This window comes from Stegastes partitus, unplaced genomic scaffold (assembly GCF_000690725.1).
Source record: "Stegastes partitus isolate 25-593 unplaced genomic scaffold, Stegastes_partitus-1.0.2 Scaffold1114, whole genome shotgun sequence".
Taxonomy (NCBI): Eukaryota; Metazoa; Chordata; class Actinopteri; family Pomacentridae; genus Stegastes; species Stegastes partitus.
Genome location: NW_007578845.1, coordinates 78479 through 96293, shown reverse-complemented (window position 1 = coordinate 96293; position 17815 = coordinate 78479). Strand labels below are relative to the sequence as shown.

The window sequence follows — 17815 nt, the reverse complement described above, 5'->3', positions numbered from 1 at the left end:
AAACAATTCTTCATCTGTTTTATCAATGTTCACTTTCAAAAGCATTCTGTACTGATGTGCAGCATTATTTAAGGACAATAACAGGACAAGGCACTACTTTACAAGAAAAGGACATTATGACTTATTTTGAACAAAACTTGGATGAGGATACGGTCTTCTTTGTTCAGCTAATCAGTTGTTCAGTTGGGGAGGGGGCGTAATTTTATTTCTGTGTTTGCGTTCGTAATTGTATTGTATTGGTTGTGCTCTGCAGTTCTGTCAATTAAAAAATAAATACAATTTTAAAAAATAGGCAGTTTTGCTACTTCCTGGTTGACATCTTTCCCCGCCCACATTTACCGGCTTCTGCTGTGTTTACCTGCTGCTGCTGACAACGTTAGCCTCCAGAAGTGGAGCTAAACTCTACAGGTGAGTGTTGAAGTGTCTCAGTTCCTGGTTGTTTTCTGTCCACATCTGGACGATGTTACATATAAAGCAGCGACCTGCGTGACTGTAGCGGAAGTTACTGTAAGTTAACATCAAACTGGAGCCTCTGATGGTAAAACATGATCTAACATTGTGTTTAAAAGTTGTTCTGTAAATCTCAGGTTACGTTTCCTGACTAGTTAACACTGATGCTACATCAGGTTTGTCAGTGTCATAAATGAGTTACCTGTTTTCTGTGACTACTTTCCTGTAAGTCACAGCTGATCAATCATTACAGATCGATAACGTTATTACACTGCTGTCATCACATGGCAAACAGGAAGGATCAGCAGAAACTGAACCAAGCTAACGTTACACCTCAGAACACTGATTAATGTTAATCTCTCAGTTCAGTGAATGAAGCTCAGTTCAGTTCATGTCTCTGTTCTCTGGTTTTTAACAGCACCTGCTGAAATGATTCCTTCTCTTTCGAAAACAGTGAAGTTACTGAGGTCTGATCACCATGACATGAGCATCACAGTGAACCTCAGTGGTCAGTCATCGTTACTTTATGTTGTTTAATGTAAATACCCAGCAGACAGTTTTCTCTACTACAGTGTTTTATCAGATAGCCTACAGATATCCACAGTGTAATTCCTCCTAGGACGAATGACATCACTTTCCCCATTGAAGTGTATGGGGTTTCTCATTACAGATGTCCATCCATCCATCCATTATCTATACACCGTCCTTCCGGGTTGGCTTCATTTTTCAGGGCTGGTTGCTGCGTCCATCTTTCTGATACAGTCTATGGTTGGGATAAGCAGCAAATGAAAAAATACTGCATGGGACGAGATAACCACCACAGTTATTTCTGTTGGGTCAAAGGCGAGATTGCCGGCAAAATTTTTAAAAAGTGGTTTGACGTTAAGCTCAGTGCCAAAAAACGCACAGCCCATAAAAGAGAAATGACTGCAACTGGAGGAGGACGAATTATTACCGAACATTCACCCAGTGGATAAACCTGATCACTACAGATGACATGTTTTAATAACCATACTAAGTCCAGAAAAAACATTTCCACACTTTGTAACACTCACCAATAAGCCAGCCATCTTCAACAGCTCCTGCTTGGAGACACACCCACAGAGCTGTTCTGCTCAGTGATCGAGTCATGCGTTCCTCCAGGCCACCAGGCAACAATGTGGGATAGCGACAAATGTGCATCGCACATTATTTGTAAGTTGATGGAATGAAAGCCTTGTCCATTTACAAAATTAAATTCATTAGTGATGGTGCTTTGATTGCAATGTGGGTGCAGTCTATGGCTCCACTTATGTTTGGGAATCCAGGGATGACGTTAAGTCCCCGTTTGATTTGGGCTGATTGGTGATGGCTGTAAGGGAGCTGGATGTAGGCTGGGGTCAGGGGAATTATGGCATCCAACACTGCCAGCATGATCCTGCTCAGTGGTGACTGGAAATGCCGCATATCTCCAACCTCACGCTGGAATGTGCCGGTGGTCAAGATCCCTGAATGCTTTCTATTTGTCGTTTCACTATTCTACCACTAGATTATGTGCGTACACATGGTCAGAGCTGTGCTTATATTTATGCACATTCCCTAAGTATAAGTACAAGTTGATAAATTCCATACTTTGTGTAGGAATGTGCACTTCCACCTTGGCTTCACTTTTTAAAGCCAGTTGCTACATCCATGTTTTTTATTTAGTACATGATTGAACCGAGTCTGAATAACTGGAAGTAGACTGCGGGTAAAAGCCTGCTACTGGCCATACATTCCACGTGGCTTTCTCTTCTCCTTTCACTATTTACATGTCACTTTGGGAAACAATAACGACTTCCAAGCAGCAACATTCATACTGAAAATTTCAAGATTTGCCATGAATTTGGATAATGATATTTTGAATAAGCAGCGCAGCTAGTTTTGTTTGGTTATTTATGCATTTAAAAGTGTCTCACCTCCCTGCATGTAAGTGTTGCATCAAAGCACTTCCTCCAACACTGCTTTGAGTGACATAATTATATTACAGAATGACTTTTGCAACAACATGTCATTAAAAAATAATCACAAAGATTTTGCTCTTGACCATGAATACATGAATGACACAATGCTTTATATATATATATGGGTTTTAAATTAAAAAAAAAAACAAAAAAACAAGCTTGTTGTCTGATGTCTCAGGTAACCCATTGCTATTATTGAACAAAACTGATTATTCCAATTTGTGGATATGGATGAAATAGATTGTTATTCACTGCAAAATGTCGAGCAATGTGCATTTGTTAAGAACAGTAGCTCACTTGGAGGCTGATCCAGATTTTTTGTTTTTTATACATCATTCCCATAATATTGGTCTTGTAAATTCCCATAATATTGGTCTTGTAAATTGTGCAGGATGTGGATTGTGTTTGCAAAAAATCACATATTAGAAAACATTAGTTCCAATCTGAGTTAATTTCATTAACTAAATTGGCTGTAATTCAAATAATAGGGTTTAACATAATTTAAAGCTAAATATATTTTCTAAATAATCCTGTAAGACCAATGCATTTATTTACTAGATTTAACCGTTTGAGATCTGCAAGTCAAACGATTCCTTCTCAGTTCCATATCCTGCATACATTCATGATAAAAACTGAAAATGTTTATGAAAGACTTTTGTGTGCAGTTAATTGATTGGGTTAACTATGCTGTCACGTGCCTTCCGTAGGCAGAATGTTTACGTCCAATCAGCGATTGAGATCAGGTTGTTGACATCAGCAACGTGAGCGCTGATTGGTTAAAGATCAAAACACTCGTTTGGTCCCGCCTCTTCCCGGAAGCTGACAGTCATCTGATTTTCTTTTTTGCTGTGTTTCCTTGTTAGCCAGCGTCACAGCTAGCCAACAAAACAACCGTCCCACTTTCTGTCCCTCTTCTATTTCGTCCTCTTTCTTCTTCTTTCTGCGGGAGTTTAAACAACTCTCCGTCCTCCTCCGAAGTTATGGACGAGACGAGTCCGCTTGTCTCTCCGCTCCGGGACTCCGGTGATTTCAGCTACTGCCCCACAGAGCCCACCAGCCCCCGGGGCGCGTTTGGAAGCACTCCGGGCTCCGTGGTGCGCATCCCGGCCGGCAGCCCGGGGCGCAACCGGGAGAGACAGCCATTACTGGACCGGGACCGTGGAAACTCACCGCGGGAGCCGCACAGGAACGAATTCCCAGAAGATCCCGAGTTCAGAGAGATCATCCGAAAGGCCGAACGAGCCATAGAGGAAGGGATCTACCCGGAGAGGATCTACCAGGGCTCCAGTGGAAGCTATTTTGTCAAAGACTCACAGGGGGTAAGAAAAGCTGCTGCTAACTTACGCTTATAGATTTCACACCGCTTGGTTTGGCCGTTCCCTGACTAAAGTGTTGTTAGTGATGCGACGAGTTCAAGACAGTTTTGATAGAAGTGTTAGTCATTTGTCGGAGAGGCCTCGTCTAACTAGCCTGTGATGACTTGGCAAATAGATTGTAAGACAGGTAAACAAAACCCAAGCTGACCTAGATAAACTAATACCAAGATAAACAAACATGAAGTTCCAGTTTTAAATTTAAATGGGACACAACTTTGTCCATCATGGCGGAAAATTGTCTACAGTCTGACGGCTTATAAAAACCTACAGGTGCAGCAACAGTGAGGCTGTTTAAAGAAAAGTGCTGAAATGCAACAAATCACAGATAAAAATGTATGAAGTAAAAAGTCTCCATCACACGAGCAATTCCCGCTTGTATAACTGGCCTTTTATATACTCTAATTCTTTGTTGTAAAAGGCATCCTGTTGCACTTATCAGATAATAGTTTAGATAATAGATGTTCCTGGCTGCGCTGATTGCTTTTGCCAGCTTATTTGAACATTTACTACACAGCGAAACGCTTTAAATGAGAGATACACTGCAGGTCACTTGCAAAGCTTTCTTTCTTTTAAACATAAACATCATCATGGTATTTTTAACTCCTCGATCCATTTGCTTAGCTGCCTCTAAAATGCTTTTGTCACCAGCGTGAGTGTGCTGACAGGTGTTCATCATTGCAGATCGGTCTGCTGAGGTAGGCAGTCTGTCAGCCAACATTGATCTGACCAGTTGTTCCACTAATGTCAACAACAGCACATACTCAAAGAAAATGTGTCTGTTAGTTGTCATTTTAGGCAGCGTTTCTGTTTTGCATTGTCTGTTTGCGTGTCTGGACAAAGAACAGACTTCTAGCTATCTAATCAGACAAGAGGTGCTGAGCACATGTCTGATTTGTTGCAGCTGCAGTTGTACAAATAGAAGAACAGTCAAGGTAAATGAAGGAATCAACGCAGGGAAGAGTTAAAGAGCATTTCTTTCAATTTATTTCTCTCTGCAACAACTTCTTCCTTATTCTAATCGAGCCAAGTAGCTGATCGTGAACTTTGATTGTCCCTGTCGACAGTACATGTTGGGTTATGTAAAAGCCAATTAAAGGAAGTGTGTCTGTGGACTTTAGGATCGGATCCTATCAAATTTCACTTGCACTTGTAGTCTGTTCATAATAGTCCAGAAGCCTTCTATGTACTGCTTTCTTCCCCTCCTGTACAGGCTTACAGAACATAAAGTAGTCTTCTAGGCTGGATGTGTGAGGTTTTTCATTCACTAACCTACTCAACTCGACCCCCACCTCTCCAGTTTCTTTAGTCAGTCACCACTGTGCTTAGTAGTCATGTGCTAGCTGCCTGTGAGGACATAATTCTCCTCTATGACCAAGATTCATGTTGCAATCGGTGTGTGTGTGTGTGTGTGTGTGTGTGTGTGTGTGTGAGGGAGATTCTACTGTAACGTAACATGTGATTTTTATATACGGCTCTAAAAGTAGCACCACACCCAAAATCTGTCTTTTTCTAATCAAACTTTCATCCTGTCTAGGTTTTAAAGAATGTCTTCGTTTCACAGAGCACCATGGCTGTGCACAGCTTCAGTTCATGTCAGTTGCCATCATTAAATCAGCTTTCTCTGTATAAAAAGTAGCATCAAATCTCCCTTGGAGCGTAAACCCACTTGCTACTATTTGTACTTTACGTTTCAGTGGTATTATCAAGTTTGTGATGGAAACTATTGTCTCTGAAGTTAAATATTTGTTATCCAATGAAGAACCAAACTTTCACCATGAACCTCTTCATCTGCCCGTCGTTCTCACCTTCTTCTGCTCTGTCTGCCTTTGCAGAAGATCATCGGAGTGTTTAAACCTAAAAATGAAGAGCCTTACGGCCAGCTGAATCCCAAGTGGACCAAGTGGCTTCAGAAACTGTGCTGTCCCTGCTGTTTCGGCCGTGACTGTTTGGTCCTGAACCAGGGTTACCTCTCAGAGGCCGGGGCCAGCCTGGTCGATCAGAAACTGGAGCTCAACATTGTTCCCAGGACCAAGGTATGGACGAAAACAGTGCTGCCTCCATGCTACAGAAGTTACTGGCCATTTGGCAAATATTCCCTCTTTCTAAATCAACTTTCCCACTTCAGGTGGTGTATTTGGCAAGTGAGACATTCAACTACAGTGCCATAGACAGAGTCAAGTCTCGAGGAAAAAGACTCGCCCTGGAGAAGGTGCCTAAAGTGGGCCAGCGCTTCCATAGGATCGGACTGCCCCCGAAGGTAAACTGAAACTTGTACAAGTCATTTTCTTCAGTTATTAACGTGTGTATGTTAGTCACTAAATATATACAATTTATCCACTAACTGGTGAAACAAATTTTGCAAGATCTTGTTTGTTGATGTTTGTTATATTCTCTGAGTTATTTCTTCAATTTTCCCGAAATTCTCAATAACCATTGTGAAGTATTCCAAACATGTTGCCAGTAAATGGAATAAATTCAGTTTTGTATTGCTAATAATTACCTTCTGGCATCAAACTGCATTTTCGCTGCAGTGGGAAAACACAGATCTGCTGTCACAGTGTCTATGTTTGGCTCATGATCCACATGAATATCAAAAACACAAAGTTCACAAGGTTCATTTTGTAGCTGTTTTTTCCAGCACATTTTTTTGTCAAGTAAAATTTACTCTGCTAAGAAAACAAGAAGACCACATGATTTTATGTAAAGAGTTTTAAGGCCTTTTCCCACTTTATGCACCATTTGTCACATATTATTGTCAGGCAAAGTCGAAACTATTGTAGTCTGTTCACACTGGATTTGCATAATAGAAAGATGTCAAAATTATGGATTTGTCCTCTTCGGAAGTGATGTCAAATTTCAACAGCATGTGAGGGCAAGTAAATCATCAAAGTCTGCAACCCTGCATTGAATCTAAAAGCACATCACGGTGTTTTTCTCACCACAAAATAGGATATAATCAAATTGTGTTTCTCGTGGTGCCTTCATGGTTTTGGAGCATTAAAATCGCAGCTGGAGATGTAACATTATTTGTCTCAGAACAGAGTTTAATGGGGGATTTTTCTGTTAACTCAGAACTCGATAGAATATTTACATCTTTATTATGATGTAAAAAATTACCAAAATCCAGATTGTACATCTGTTGTGATTTCTGTTCCAATTCCTCCAGGTTGGCTCCTTCCAGCTTTTTGTTGATGGATACAAAGATGCAGACTTCTGGCTGCGGAGGTTCGAAGCCGAGTCTTTGCCGGAAAATACCAACCGTCAGCTCCAGTTGCAGTTTGAGCGGCTCGTAGTCCTCGATTATATCATCAGGAACACAGGCATGTAGTCGCGCTGCTTCTTAAAGTCAGCTCATTTGTTGAAATGTGTTGTTATTATTATCTTGTTATAAAGTCTTCCTTGTCAGCTGGCATCACTACTGAATAGAGTTTTGATAATTATCACAGACTGCTGCTCTGATTTGATTGTGATTATCTGAATTACAATCTCTTTACATTGTAGACAGGGGAAATGACAACTGGTTGCTGAAGTACGACTGTCCCATGGACCCAGTTGGCAACAGGGTAAGGAGACACACACATACTCGTACATACACAGGAACAATCATATTTGTGGTTTTCATTTTATAGAAAATGCTGATCCTCATAGATCTTTTTTTATATATCTATTTTGACACATCATGACAATTGTACATGCTGGTTCATGGTTAACTGGACCGAGTTATCATTCATATTCCATTGTTGCTTTTCATGCTTTCAAAATGCCTACTGTGAAAAGCTCTATAGCTAAATATGTGTTTATGTTAAACCTGTGTCGTTATCTGTGCAGGACACAGACTGGGTGGTAGTAAAGGATCCCATCATCAAGTTAGCAGCCATAGACAACGGCCTTGCCTTCCCCCTCAAACACCCCGACTCCTGGAGAGCTTGTAAGCACTTGCACTGATATTGTTCGAACCGGACTCTGTTTACTCTGAGCACAAAGCAGTTCTGACTTTACAGAGAAGAAGCGGCTTCTTTTTTTTCATCAGCATGTCGAATGAAAACTGCTGCAGCAACTCAGTCACGCCTGTCAACCTGTATTTTTATATGCTGTTATATCATCTGGTTTCGTCATCCACGGGGAAAAACCTTGTAGTGCAGGGTTGTTAGTAATAAAAAAATATCAAAGTACAAGTTTGACTAACAAGTAATTACAAGCTGCATGAACAGCAATAGGATTACATGTTGATTGTGGAACCGCCTTTATCACTTGACTATTTAAAGCCTCAGTATTTGTACCTTAATGTGCCAGTATCATCTTTGAGGCACTTTGTACCCACACAGAGGGACATTTTGCATGCAGTGACAGTTACATTTTACATTGTTGGGAACAAAATAGTGAATATTTTGTATTATTTCCTAACACAGGTTATGTTTGTTTTTAGTAAGGATGCCTATTGCTTTTTTTCTTTGTGTATTTATTCCTATTTCATTACTTTTTTTGACTTACATTGTACTTCTTCTGTCTGTCTCTTATCAAGTGATGTGTCTGATTGTGTGACACTGTTTCTCTGTCCAATCACCAGACCCCTTCTACTGGGCATGGCTTTCCCAGGCCAAAGTTCCTTTCTCCCAGGAAATCAGAGAGCTAGTGCTTCCCAAACTCTCGGACCCAAACTTCATCAAAGACCTAGAAGAGGACCTCTACGAACTATTTAAGGCAAGGACAGATTCATCATTTATATACATGTGAAGACTGTTTGTGTGTGGAATGATATGAGTGAGAGGGATTTGAGTGTCAGAGGTTGAAAGAAAGGAAAACGCAGGATAGAGAAGAGGATGATTAATGTCTGTAAACATTCTATCTATTATAATGTAATACATTCTAGTGTATATAATTATAATGTATTGTCTGTTCTGTCTCACAGAAAGATCCCGGCTTCGACAGAGGACAGTTTCACAAACAAGTAGCTGTTATGAGGGGGCAGGTGAGTTTTCCTTTGTCTTTTCTAAAGTCATCTATCTAGATCGCAAAACCAGAGGCTGAAGCCAAATTGAGGAAGTCGGCTGTTTTTCAGCAGCTTGACACGCAACCAGTCTCTTTGGTTCAAAGCAGAGATAGACTGATTATCAGCCTAGCAAATGTTGTGGCCGATATTTTGCGTTTTTCCGATTATTGGTGTCTGTATTTTTATCAGCCGAATATTGCTAAATGCGCTACTTCAGGTCTGATGAAGACACCTCTCTCTGCCTGTAGTCACTCTGTGGTCTCAGCAGTGTTTCAAGCCGAGACTGCAAAAACTGAACAAGAAACAAAAGCTGTTTCCACAAACCAGGAGCTACTCTCACAATGTCTAAGGCTACACTAACGGCTAACAGCTGGCGGCTCAGTTAGATGGCTGCCACAGATTACCCTGAAACAGAGTCTTAAAAACAATATTTAATTTTGACTTAAGATCTCGACCTTAGTTGGCAATAAAAGTGATGGAACAGTGAAAGATTTAGAAAAAAGAGAGGAACATCAGACGTAACTGAAGTAGACAAATTGATCAATCTCAGTTGATCCCACATAAACAGAGGAGAGAGTCCTGATTTAATCACTCCTATTTCTATTTTACATATTCAGTTACAGCCACCCATACTAATGAAGAAGGCTAGTTATGAATGACAGGTTCTCAGCTGTCACGTGTTGTTAAAACATTACATTCGATGCACATTGGTTCCAATATCGGTTATCGGACTTTCTCGATGACCGATAATTGGCATCATTATTGGCCCTTAAAAAAACACCCACATCGGTCGATCGATTGTTCAGAGCATTGCACCTCACTAAGTGTTTTCGTTCCGACACACTTTCCCCTTTCCATCTTAAGATCCTGAACCTGTGCCAAGCCCTGAAGGACGGTAAAACGCCCCTCCAGTTGGTCCAGATGCCTCCAGTAATCGTCGAAACAGCCAGAGCACCTCAGAGAGCAAACAGTGAGTCCTACACGCAGAGTTTCCAGAGCAGAAGACCCTTCTTCACCTGGTGGTAGGAAAAGAGCAGCGAAGCGAAGGAGGAGAAGGAGGAGGAGTAGCAGCAGGAAGCTGGAGCCAGGAAAGGAGTCAGGAGGATCCGTGTTCGGATGGAGGCGAAGTCAGAGCCTGAGAACACAGGTTTTTGTCTTGGAAATGGAAACAATCCTCACCCCCACTCCTCTCCTGGCGGATGTTTTGGTAACAGAGCACGAGTCAGTGGGTGTAAAGATGAGGCCAAAAGAGGAAGTCTCTTCCCTGTTTGCTTTTGTGCCTTTTGTGGTTGTCAACTAAAAATTTAAATGATGAAGATTCTGTATCCTCCTGAGAGATATTTCAGTCAGATGACATTTCTGTTGGACTCCTGCGTGCATGTAACGTTTGCTCACACTCACATGCACGCCAGTCAGAAACCTCTCATACGTTTGTTTGTGGATGGGAGGCGTTGCATTCCATGTTTTTTTTTTTTTGTTTTTGCTTTTTTCTTCTTACCTCTCTGCCTTTTAATACTCACATGCATATTCCCTCCCATGCAGTTACAAGCCCTGGGCTGGTGAAAGCAGTGGTGCCACTAGATCAGCATTTTATTTTTTTAACAAATACGAGAAGTGTTCATTCTGGTTAAGTCTTATGGATTTAGGAACTGGACACTGTGACAGTGGTGTGTGTGTCTTCACACAGTGAACACAAACCATGTGAACTGGTTTCACGTTGCTCATTGCCGCCCCTAAGATTAGGTTCTGCGAGTCATGTGGGGTGATGTTGGAAAGCAGAGGTACTTTTGGTTAAAGAAGTAAACTGTCATACTGAGAAAAGTATGACTGGTTTCGCCTGATTTGTCTTCTCCCACTGATGAGTTAATCATCAGTGAAGAAGACAAAATTATTGCATCTGCAACTAAGCGGAGAACGTTTGGTGATTCTCAGTCCGCCAGCTGCTGCTTGTCTTGGCCATGTTGATTTCTGTTCGTTTTCTGGCTCGTGGGTGGACTTAAGTAAACAAAGAAGTAACTTCCTGCTGTCCTGAACTGACATGAAATGTATTGTGACAATGCACTGTATAATTTGTATGTAATATTTAATGATAGATTATAATTAAAACATATTCCATTAATACAGATGATCTGTGCGTTGGATGACTGGATTCTGTTGATTTTCAATGTTTATAATTACTTCAGGTAATTTAGTCAAAGAATAGCATCCCACTGGTCAATCGAATCATGTCTTTAAAGCTGCTACAATCAATTATTTTTTCTATTAATGTTTGGAATGACAGGAATCACATATAGTTGCAAACCTACAGATGATGATCACCCAACCCTGGAGTTCCCTCCTGCTAATAGATTGTTCATCGTTTTAGTTTTATTTCCTACAACTTTATTGTTTTGGTTCACTGTTATTGCTTTTGTCAGACTTATTTCTGGCTGCTTGCAGAAAAAAAAGCTCTGACAAACCAACAGAACACAACAAACAGCAGACACAGTTAGGAACTAAACGATAAACACTGGAGAGAACCTCTCTGATAGTTTACAGGAGTTGGTGGAGACCAAAAACAGTGATAAAAGACAGAGAATATTGGATTTGCATTTGCCAGATAGACAAAACTGCAAATGAATGGTAATGTTCCGTATCTACTAGAGGGGTAAATAGGCAACACAATAACTTCACCATATCAACTCAAAAGGTGACAGTTTGTCAGCTGGTTCTTCCACTCTTCAAAGGGTAAAAAAAAAAAAAGATAAAATAGTGGCTGTGAAAGGGATGGAGATTTAAAAAGAATGTGATTGACGGCATCACTATTGGTGCATTTCACTGCTAAGTAAAAAAAAAACAAACATCTCAGCTAAAAATGCTTTTAACATGCTCTTAAACCTTTTAATTTAGTGTAAAGACCAAGTCATGGTTTCCGGGTGACCAATGCGGACTTTGAAAGCAGACAGTGGACACGCATATGTTTCTATTCATACCAGCAAAGGTCTGTGTCAGTCCGCAGATTGTTGTTGCCCCTCGTACTGAACACAGAAGAACACAAAGGCCTCCTGTGGATGTTTCTAAAAAGCTGGCTGTGACTTTGCACTTTCTACAGATTGTGCTGTAGCACCATGATAATGTGATTCCTGAGGTATTTGGAGAACAGAGGTTGAAACCGCACAGAATTTCTGGAGAATTTCGAATGTTCTACTGTGTCTGGGCAGCATCAGCAGAGAGCAGATACAAATTAAACAACTCCAAAGTCCGACAGCTACTACTTCAACTGCAGCTCTTTTAATGGTGACTTATAAAGTTGTGGATGATGGAGGATCTCTTTGACAGTTTCTTCTGAAAGTATTTGTTTTAAGCACCATTTGGTCAGAAGTTTGAGCCCTTTGGGACTTTGGTTAGATGGTGAGATTTACATTACACGTATCCTTGTGGGCACACAGAAAGCATGAGTTTGCCTTTATGGTATATGGTCCCATTTAGCATAAAAACTATCCAGGTAACTCCTACCTGCTGTAGGTCTACATTCAAAATATTGTATTCAATTTGTACATGAGTAATTTAATTTCACTTTTACACAACAGTCTGTTCCTTTTAAACACTACTCGTTTGACTCCATTTTGTTAATCTATGGCCTACAGCCTACACACATACACAGTTGAATGTCCTTCAGTAGTTGGTGGACTAATCTCTCAAGCAGGTTTACCAGAGTTCAGTAGGTTGTGCCGAGGTCTAACATGTAATACATGATAGTAAAAGCTGCAGAATGTCTCTTCATCCAAAAGCAGTCTTATATTTCATGACTTCACTTTCCTTGCATCTTCCACCGCTGTGTGTTATTCCAAACTCCTGTTAGTCTTTAATGAAGAATGTGGTGAAGGTAGCGTTCAGAGTCTCTGGCGCCCTCCAGCCTCGCCATGCCTAACCTCCACGATGAGGGTTTGAAGGGATTTTGGTTCTCTGAGATGCCCTCCTCACTTGGCAACAGAAATTCTCCCGAACTTGGCACTTTGTCGGCCTCCTCGTCTTCAACAGTGCAGCCAGTTAGTGACTCCTCGATCCTGGAAGACAAGAAACGACACTCGTTGAGATAAACTATGAAAGGCCCATAAATTATAATTGGGTCATATTAGCATATAATTTCCCGCATGAAAAAGTTCACAAAGGGAATACAACAAAGTCACAAATGGGTCATTTAATCTAAAATCAGGCCTTCTGCTCAACCATGTTCGAGTTTTTTTTTTCTATCATAAAGTATGGACGTTAGAAATAGTATCTGTAACATTCTAGCCTGATGTATCCAATACTTTCTGAAATAACTTGTTTTTTTTTAAACAGCCCCTCGACCCAGTTTTGTCACATTTTTTTGAACATTGAAATTTGAGGCCAAGTTTGAACAGCAATATGTCAGGAACTATTAAAAATAAAAGCCTGAAATGTTTGCTGATGGGCTGCAGGGTGGCGCAGTTGGTAGCACAGTTGGTAGCACTGTTGCCTCGCAGCAAAAAGGTTGCCGGTTCGCGTCCCAGTGGGGGCACCGGAATCTTTCTGCGTGGAGTTTGCATGTTCTCCCCGTGCAGCATGGTTCTGTCCCGGTTCTCCGGCTTCCTCCCACACCATACAGTCCAAAAACATTCATTGGCTGGGATAGGCTCCAACCCCCCCCGCAACCCTAGTGAGGATTAAGCGGTGTATAGATAATGGATGGATGTTCGCTGATATTTCTCATCATGCCATTGATTTGAAAATCTTCCATATTGGATAAGTAGCTCAAATAGTCTCTCATTATGGGTGAGTTAAAATATATAGATTTTAAAAAAGCTGTCACAAAAAGTCCCATCAACAAAATAACTAATAAAACACAGAAGTCAGCTATTGATATAGATAATTTGCAATGAGGAATAATGTGAACATTTCAGGCTTTTATTTTCAATAGTTTCTGAGATATTGTGGTTCAAACATCTCAAATTTCAATGTGCAAAAAAAAAAAAAAATGTGGCGAAAGTAGGTCGACAGACAGTTTGTAAAAAAAAAATGTTTTCTTGCAAAGTATCTGATATATCAAGCTCAAATTTCACAAATAGACACATCCCAATTTAGAATTCTTTTTTAAAAAAATCTGGAAAATCAGAGATGATTGGGAAGAAATGGCTCTAAAAGTTTAATGATTTTAGATGGAATGACACAAATTTCTTTATATTTCTAATTCTCTGGGGTCAGCGAGTGATGTGTCTGGCATCCATTACTTAACAAAGCATTAAAAAGGAACTCATGGTAGCTGTGACTCAGCAGCTATACAGAGCAAATGACAACACATGGACACAATCTGCATTATTGACTGATACCTTGCACAAGCTTTACTGCTACTCTGGGATGGCAGAATTTTAAGAAGGCAGCGTATTTCTTTCTTTTTCTGGAATCCATCCATCCATCCATCCATTATCTATACACCGCTTAATCCTCACTAGGGGCGCGGGGGGCTGGAGTCTATCCCAGCTGACTTAGGGTGAAGGCAGGGGACACCCTGGACAGATCAGCAGTCTATCACAGGACTACACTTAGAGACAGACAACCAAGCACACTCACATTCACACCTACGGACAATTTAGAATCACCAATTAACCTCAACATGTTTTTGGACTGTGTGGGAGGAAGCCGGAGAACCCGGAGAGAACCCACGCTGCACAGGGAGAACACACAAACTCCACGCACAAAGATCCCGGGTGTCCTCACCGGGACGTGAACCAGTGACATTCTTGCTGCGAGGCAACGGTGCTAACCACTGATTCACCTTGCAGCCCTTTTTCTGGAATTAAAAGTAAAATAGGAACCACCCAGACAGTGAAATGAATGTTTTGTGTGTAGGATACCAATAAGTAGCAATTTAGACATTGGAAACTGTCCAACTATACATTTAAATAGATCTTTAACTCACAGCATTGTGTCAATAAAAAATAAGACCATGATATCAGACAAGAGTTCACAGCTGTTGCAGATCTGTGAGGCTACACCTAATTATTTAAGTCAGCATCATGGTTTACAGCTGAGGCTGATGGAAATATTGTTGGTTTTGGGGGCATCATCCTGTAATAATTTTACCCGATGATGTTGCTACATTAAAAACACAGTATGTGAATGACAATGTACAAAATTTCACAATAGACACAATAGTTGTAGAGATAAATCAATCTAAACCAAACTACTGGACCAACTAGCAGACTGATCATCCCACACTGCACATCTCTCCAAAATGATGCTGCTGGAAAGGCTAAAAAATGTGGCTGTACACTGTTTTGCTGATACTGCACTGCAATGTGGACTCACACCAACATTTCACCATTCTGTGGCACTTCATTACTACTCCAGCAAATCTAATTTCATCTCAGTGAGGAATGTGGAAAGCCAAGCGTGACAGCTGTGTGTGTGTGTGTGTCTGTGGTGGTATGCAGAGAGAGGAGGACACAGTCTCGTGAGGTGAATTTGTTATGCACATGACAGTTTACACACTGCATTTCAAGACGCAGACTCTCGACCCAAAGTTAAGTCAACTGATGATGGAATTCTTCATGACTGAGAGCAGATTTTGGTGCAAATAAAAGGACACACTCCAAGCTCTTCATCTGCATGTAGCCGCACTTTCTACAACCTTTCTTGAGTTTGTTTTGCTCATAATGCCACGTACCTGAGATATCCTGATGCCCTGAGCCACTTGTGGTCTCGATGTCCCTCCACTCTGATGCCTGCCTTATTTCTGGCTCGGACTCTCAGCCCCACCAAGGCCTGAGCCAGCCCCGCTTCTTCCTCTCTCGCCATCTCACTCTCCTCCTTCTCCTCCTCTGCTCCCTCCATATCTGCATCCATTCCTCGCCACACCAGCTTCGCCCGATGTTCAGCGTTTCTGTCCCCCGCTGTTCTGAACAGCCTGTGCAGCTGGTGCAGGTTCACCCCTGTGAAGATGTTGGAGCAGCCAGACTTCCTGCTTCGTCGCATGGAAAATTTCCACTGCATAGTCTGACCATCCTCAGTGGAGCCAGATTCCAGGGCCTCTGCCATGTTACCCGGATGGAGAGGTTGCCGGTTGGTATGAGGACAGGAGACTGATGTGAAGCGAAGGCAGGAGCACTGACTGGTAGGTAAGATCTGCTGAAAGAGGAGGAGAATTAAAGGAAAGATTCCAAACCAGTCAAAACAAAGATAAAGAGATCACACCCAGACGCAAATCCTGTGTCCAGCACACACATATTTCCACGGCTGCAGCCAGAAAACCTAGTTACCTCAGACAGCCTTTCCTGTTTGCTAAAGTCTTATCTCATTATTTTTGAGTGTTGATGGTTAAGAATGTAGGGAAAAGGTAACACTCGTGCATGTGCAAACACAGACTGTAACAAACAGTTTTCATTATTAAGACTTTGAATTGTATTAAAATCTCATCATAGTGAATATTTGTCCAACTTGCTGTTGAAAACCTCAATATATTGAATTTTAGATCAGAAAATGAGAAAAAATCTTTACATTTGAGAAGCTGAAGCAGGTTGACTTTGTGTACTTTTTGCTTTAAAGATGACAAATCCACAAACAAATCGGTTAATCTGCTTGTGATTTCAGTTGTTGTCATGACGATCCACACCTGAAGATGCTTATTTCTAAAATTTAGTTTAAACCTATCAATAAATTGTCGCACACATACTTCTCTTAAGAATCCAAAAGTGTTTAAACAAGCCGTGTTTGTAGTGGTTAGCTTCTTTTACTGTTTCATTACAAACTAATACTTTGGAGAGGATTTTTTAATTGATCACTGCTATAGAATAGATAAGAAGCAGACTGTTATTCTGTGATGTTGCATGCTTTAAAAATCTTCCTTTACCATATTAATTAGCTGTTGTTGCTATAGTCCACTCATTTTTTAGTTTTAGGTCACATTTAAATCTCCAGTAGCACCAACTTTGTCTCATGTAGCATCTCCACTGATACACTTCAGTAAAAAGGTAAGTTTACTCTACACTAACAAGTATTCCAGGTAGAATAATGGGAGTTTCTTACCTCTGTGGTCTGAATGTGACAAAAACTAAGCATGCACTACAGGCAGACAGCCTGATTATTGAACCGGCATCCAGACTACCTTCCCACTAACCCACTAATGCTGAGCCGACCCACTTCCGACTGACGCGTCAGTGGCGCACGGAGCCGCGTATAAAGCAGTAATCAAAGTGTAATCAGGCTTATGATGTGAGTGCCAAGGTGCTCAAAACAAGTCAGGCTGTAAATAAGACAGAGAAAGAGGAAAAGCAGTCTGAATAGAAGAACAAATAGAAGCTACACTGTAAAAAAGTGTAGTTTTTAATAAAACTATATAATAAAACCCAACCAATAACGCCACCGTTCTGCAGGATTACACCGTATAATTGATAATATAACATTATTCGTCTGTATTTGTACGTACATGTATTGTTTATAGTCCACATTAAACAACAAAAAGCCAAAAAAACACACACGGTTTCATGCAAAATTAAATCTACAAGCTTTTTCTTAAATTATGGGGAATCACAGGATTTTAGGAGACAGTTTTCCATTATATTACAGTATTTTTTGGTGCCCCAGCTGGAATATTACCTTTTAAAAGTTTGTTCTACAGTACATGGAGCAAGCAGGGGTCTGCTGACAAATATTTCATAGGTCAGATTGATCCGAGGTATATGAAGCCAGGCCTCATTTGTATAGTGTTCCATTAACTGTGACAGCCTGTTAATCTGTGTCTTCCAACACTGTCTGTTAGAAATGAGATTAATGGAGTGAAGTCATTCAGGTACACTAAGCAGCTCTCAAAGAGTGAGTGTGTCTTTTAACCAAAAGGCCCAACGTTAGTAAAGCTGAAGTAATACAGAGGATGGCTGCTTTGTAGGTCACATAGAGAGCTGCTATCAGGGGACTTTAGAAATGTTTATTGAAGCATGAATGGATGATTCAGCATGATGATGATGATTAGTCACCCATTTTCCCACCTGAACAGACTGTTTTTATGTGTAGTGGTGGTA

At 40.8% G+C, this 17815-nt stretch overlaps 1 protein-coding gene across 1 annotated transcript; it reads left to right on the top strand.

The window, feature by feature from the left end:
- The first annotated feature begins 3262 nt into the window (after window positions 1-3262).
- pi4k2a (phosphatidylinositol 4-kinase type 2 alpha) lies at window positions 3263-10926 on the top strand. Its single transcript, XM_008296253.1, has 9 exons — window positions 3263-3751; window positions 5641-5841; window positions 5934-6065; window positions 6975-7128; window positions 7310-7371; window positions 7637-7736; window positions 8376-8509; window positions 8718-8777; window positions 9663-10926. The coding sequence occupies exons 1-9, from the start codon at window positions 3413-3415 to the stop codon at window positions 9822-9824; spliced, it is 1344 nt and encodes a 447-aa protein (XP_008294475.1). The 5' UTR covers window positions 3263-3412; the 3' UTR covers window positions 9825-10926.
- Window positions 10927-17815: the final 6889 nt, after the last annotated feature.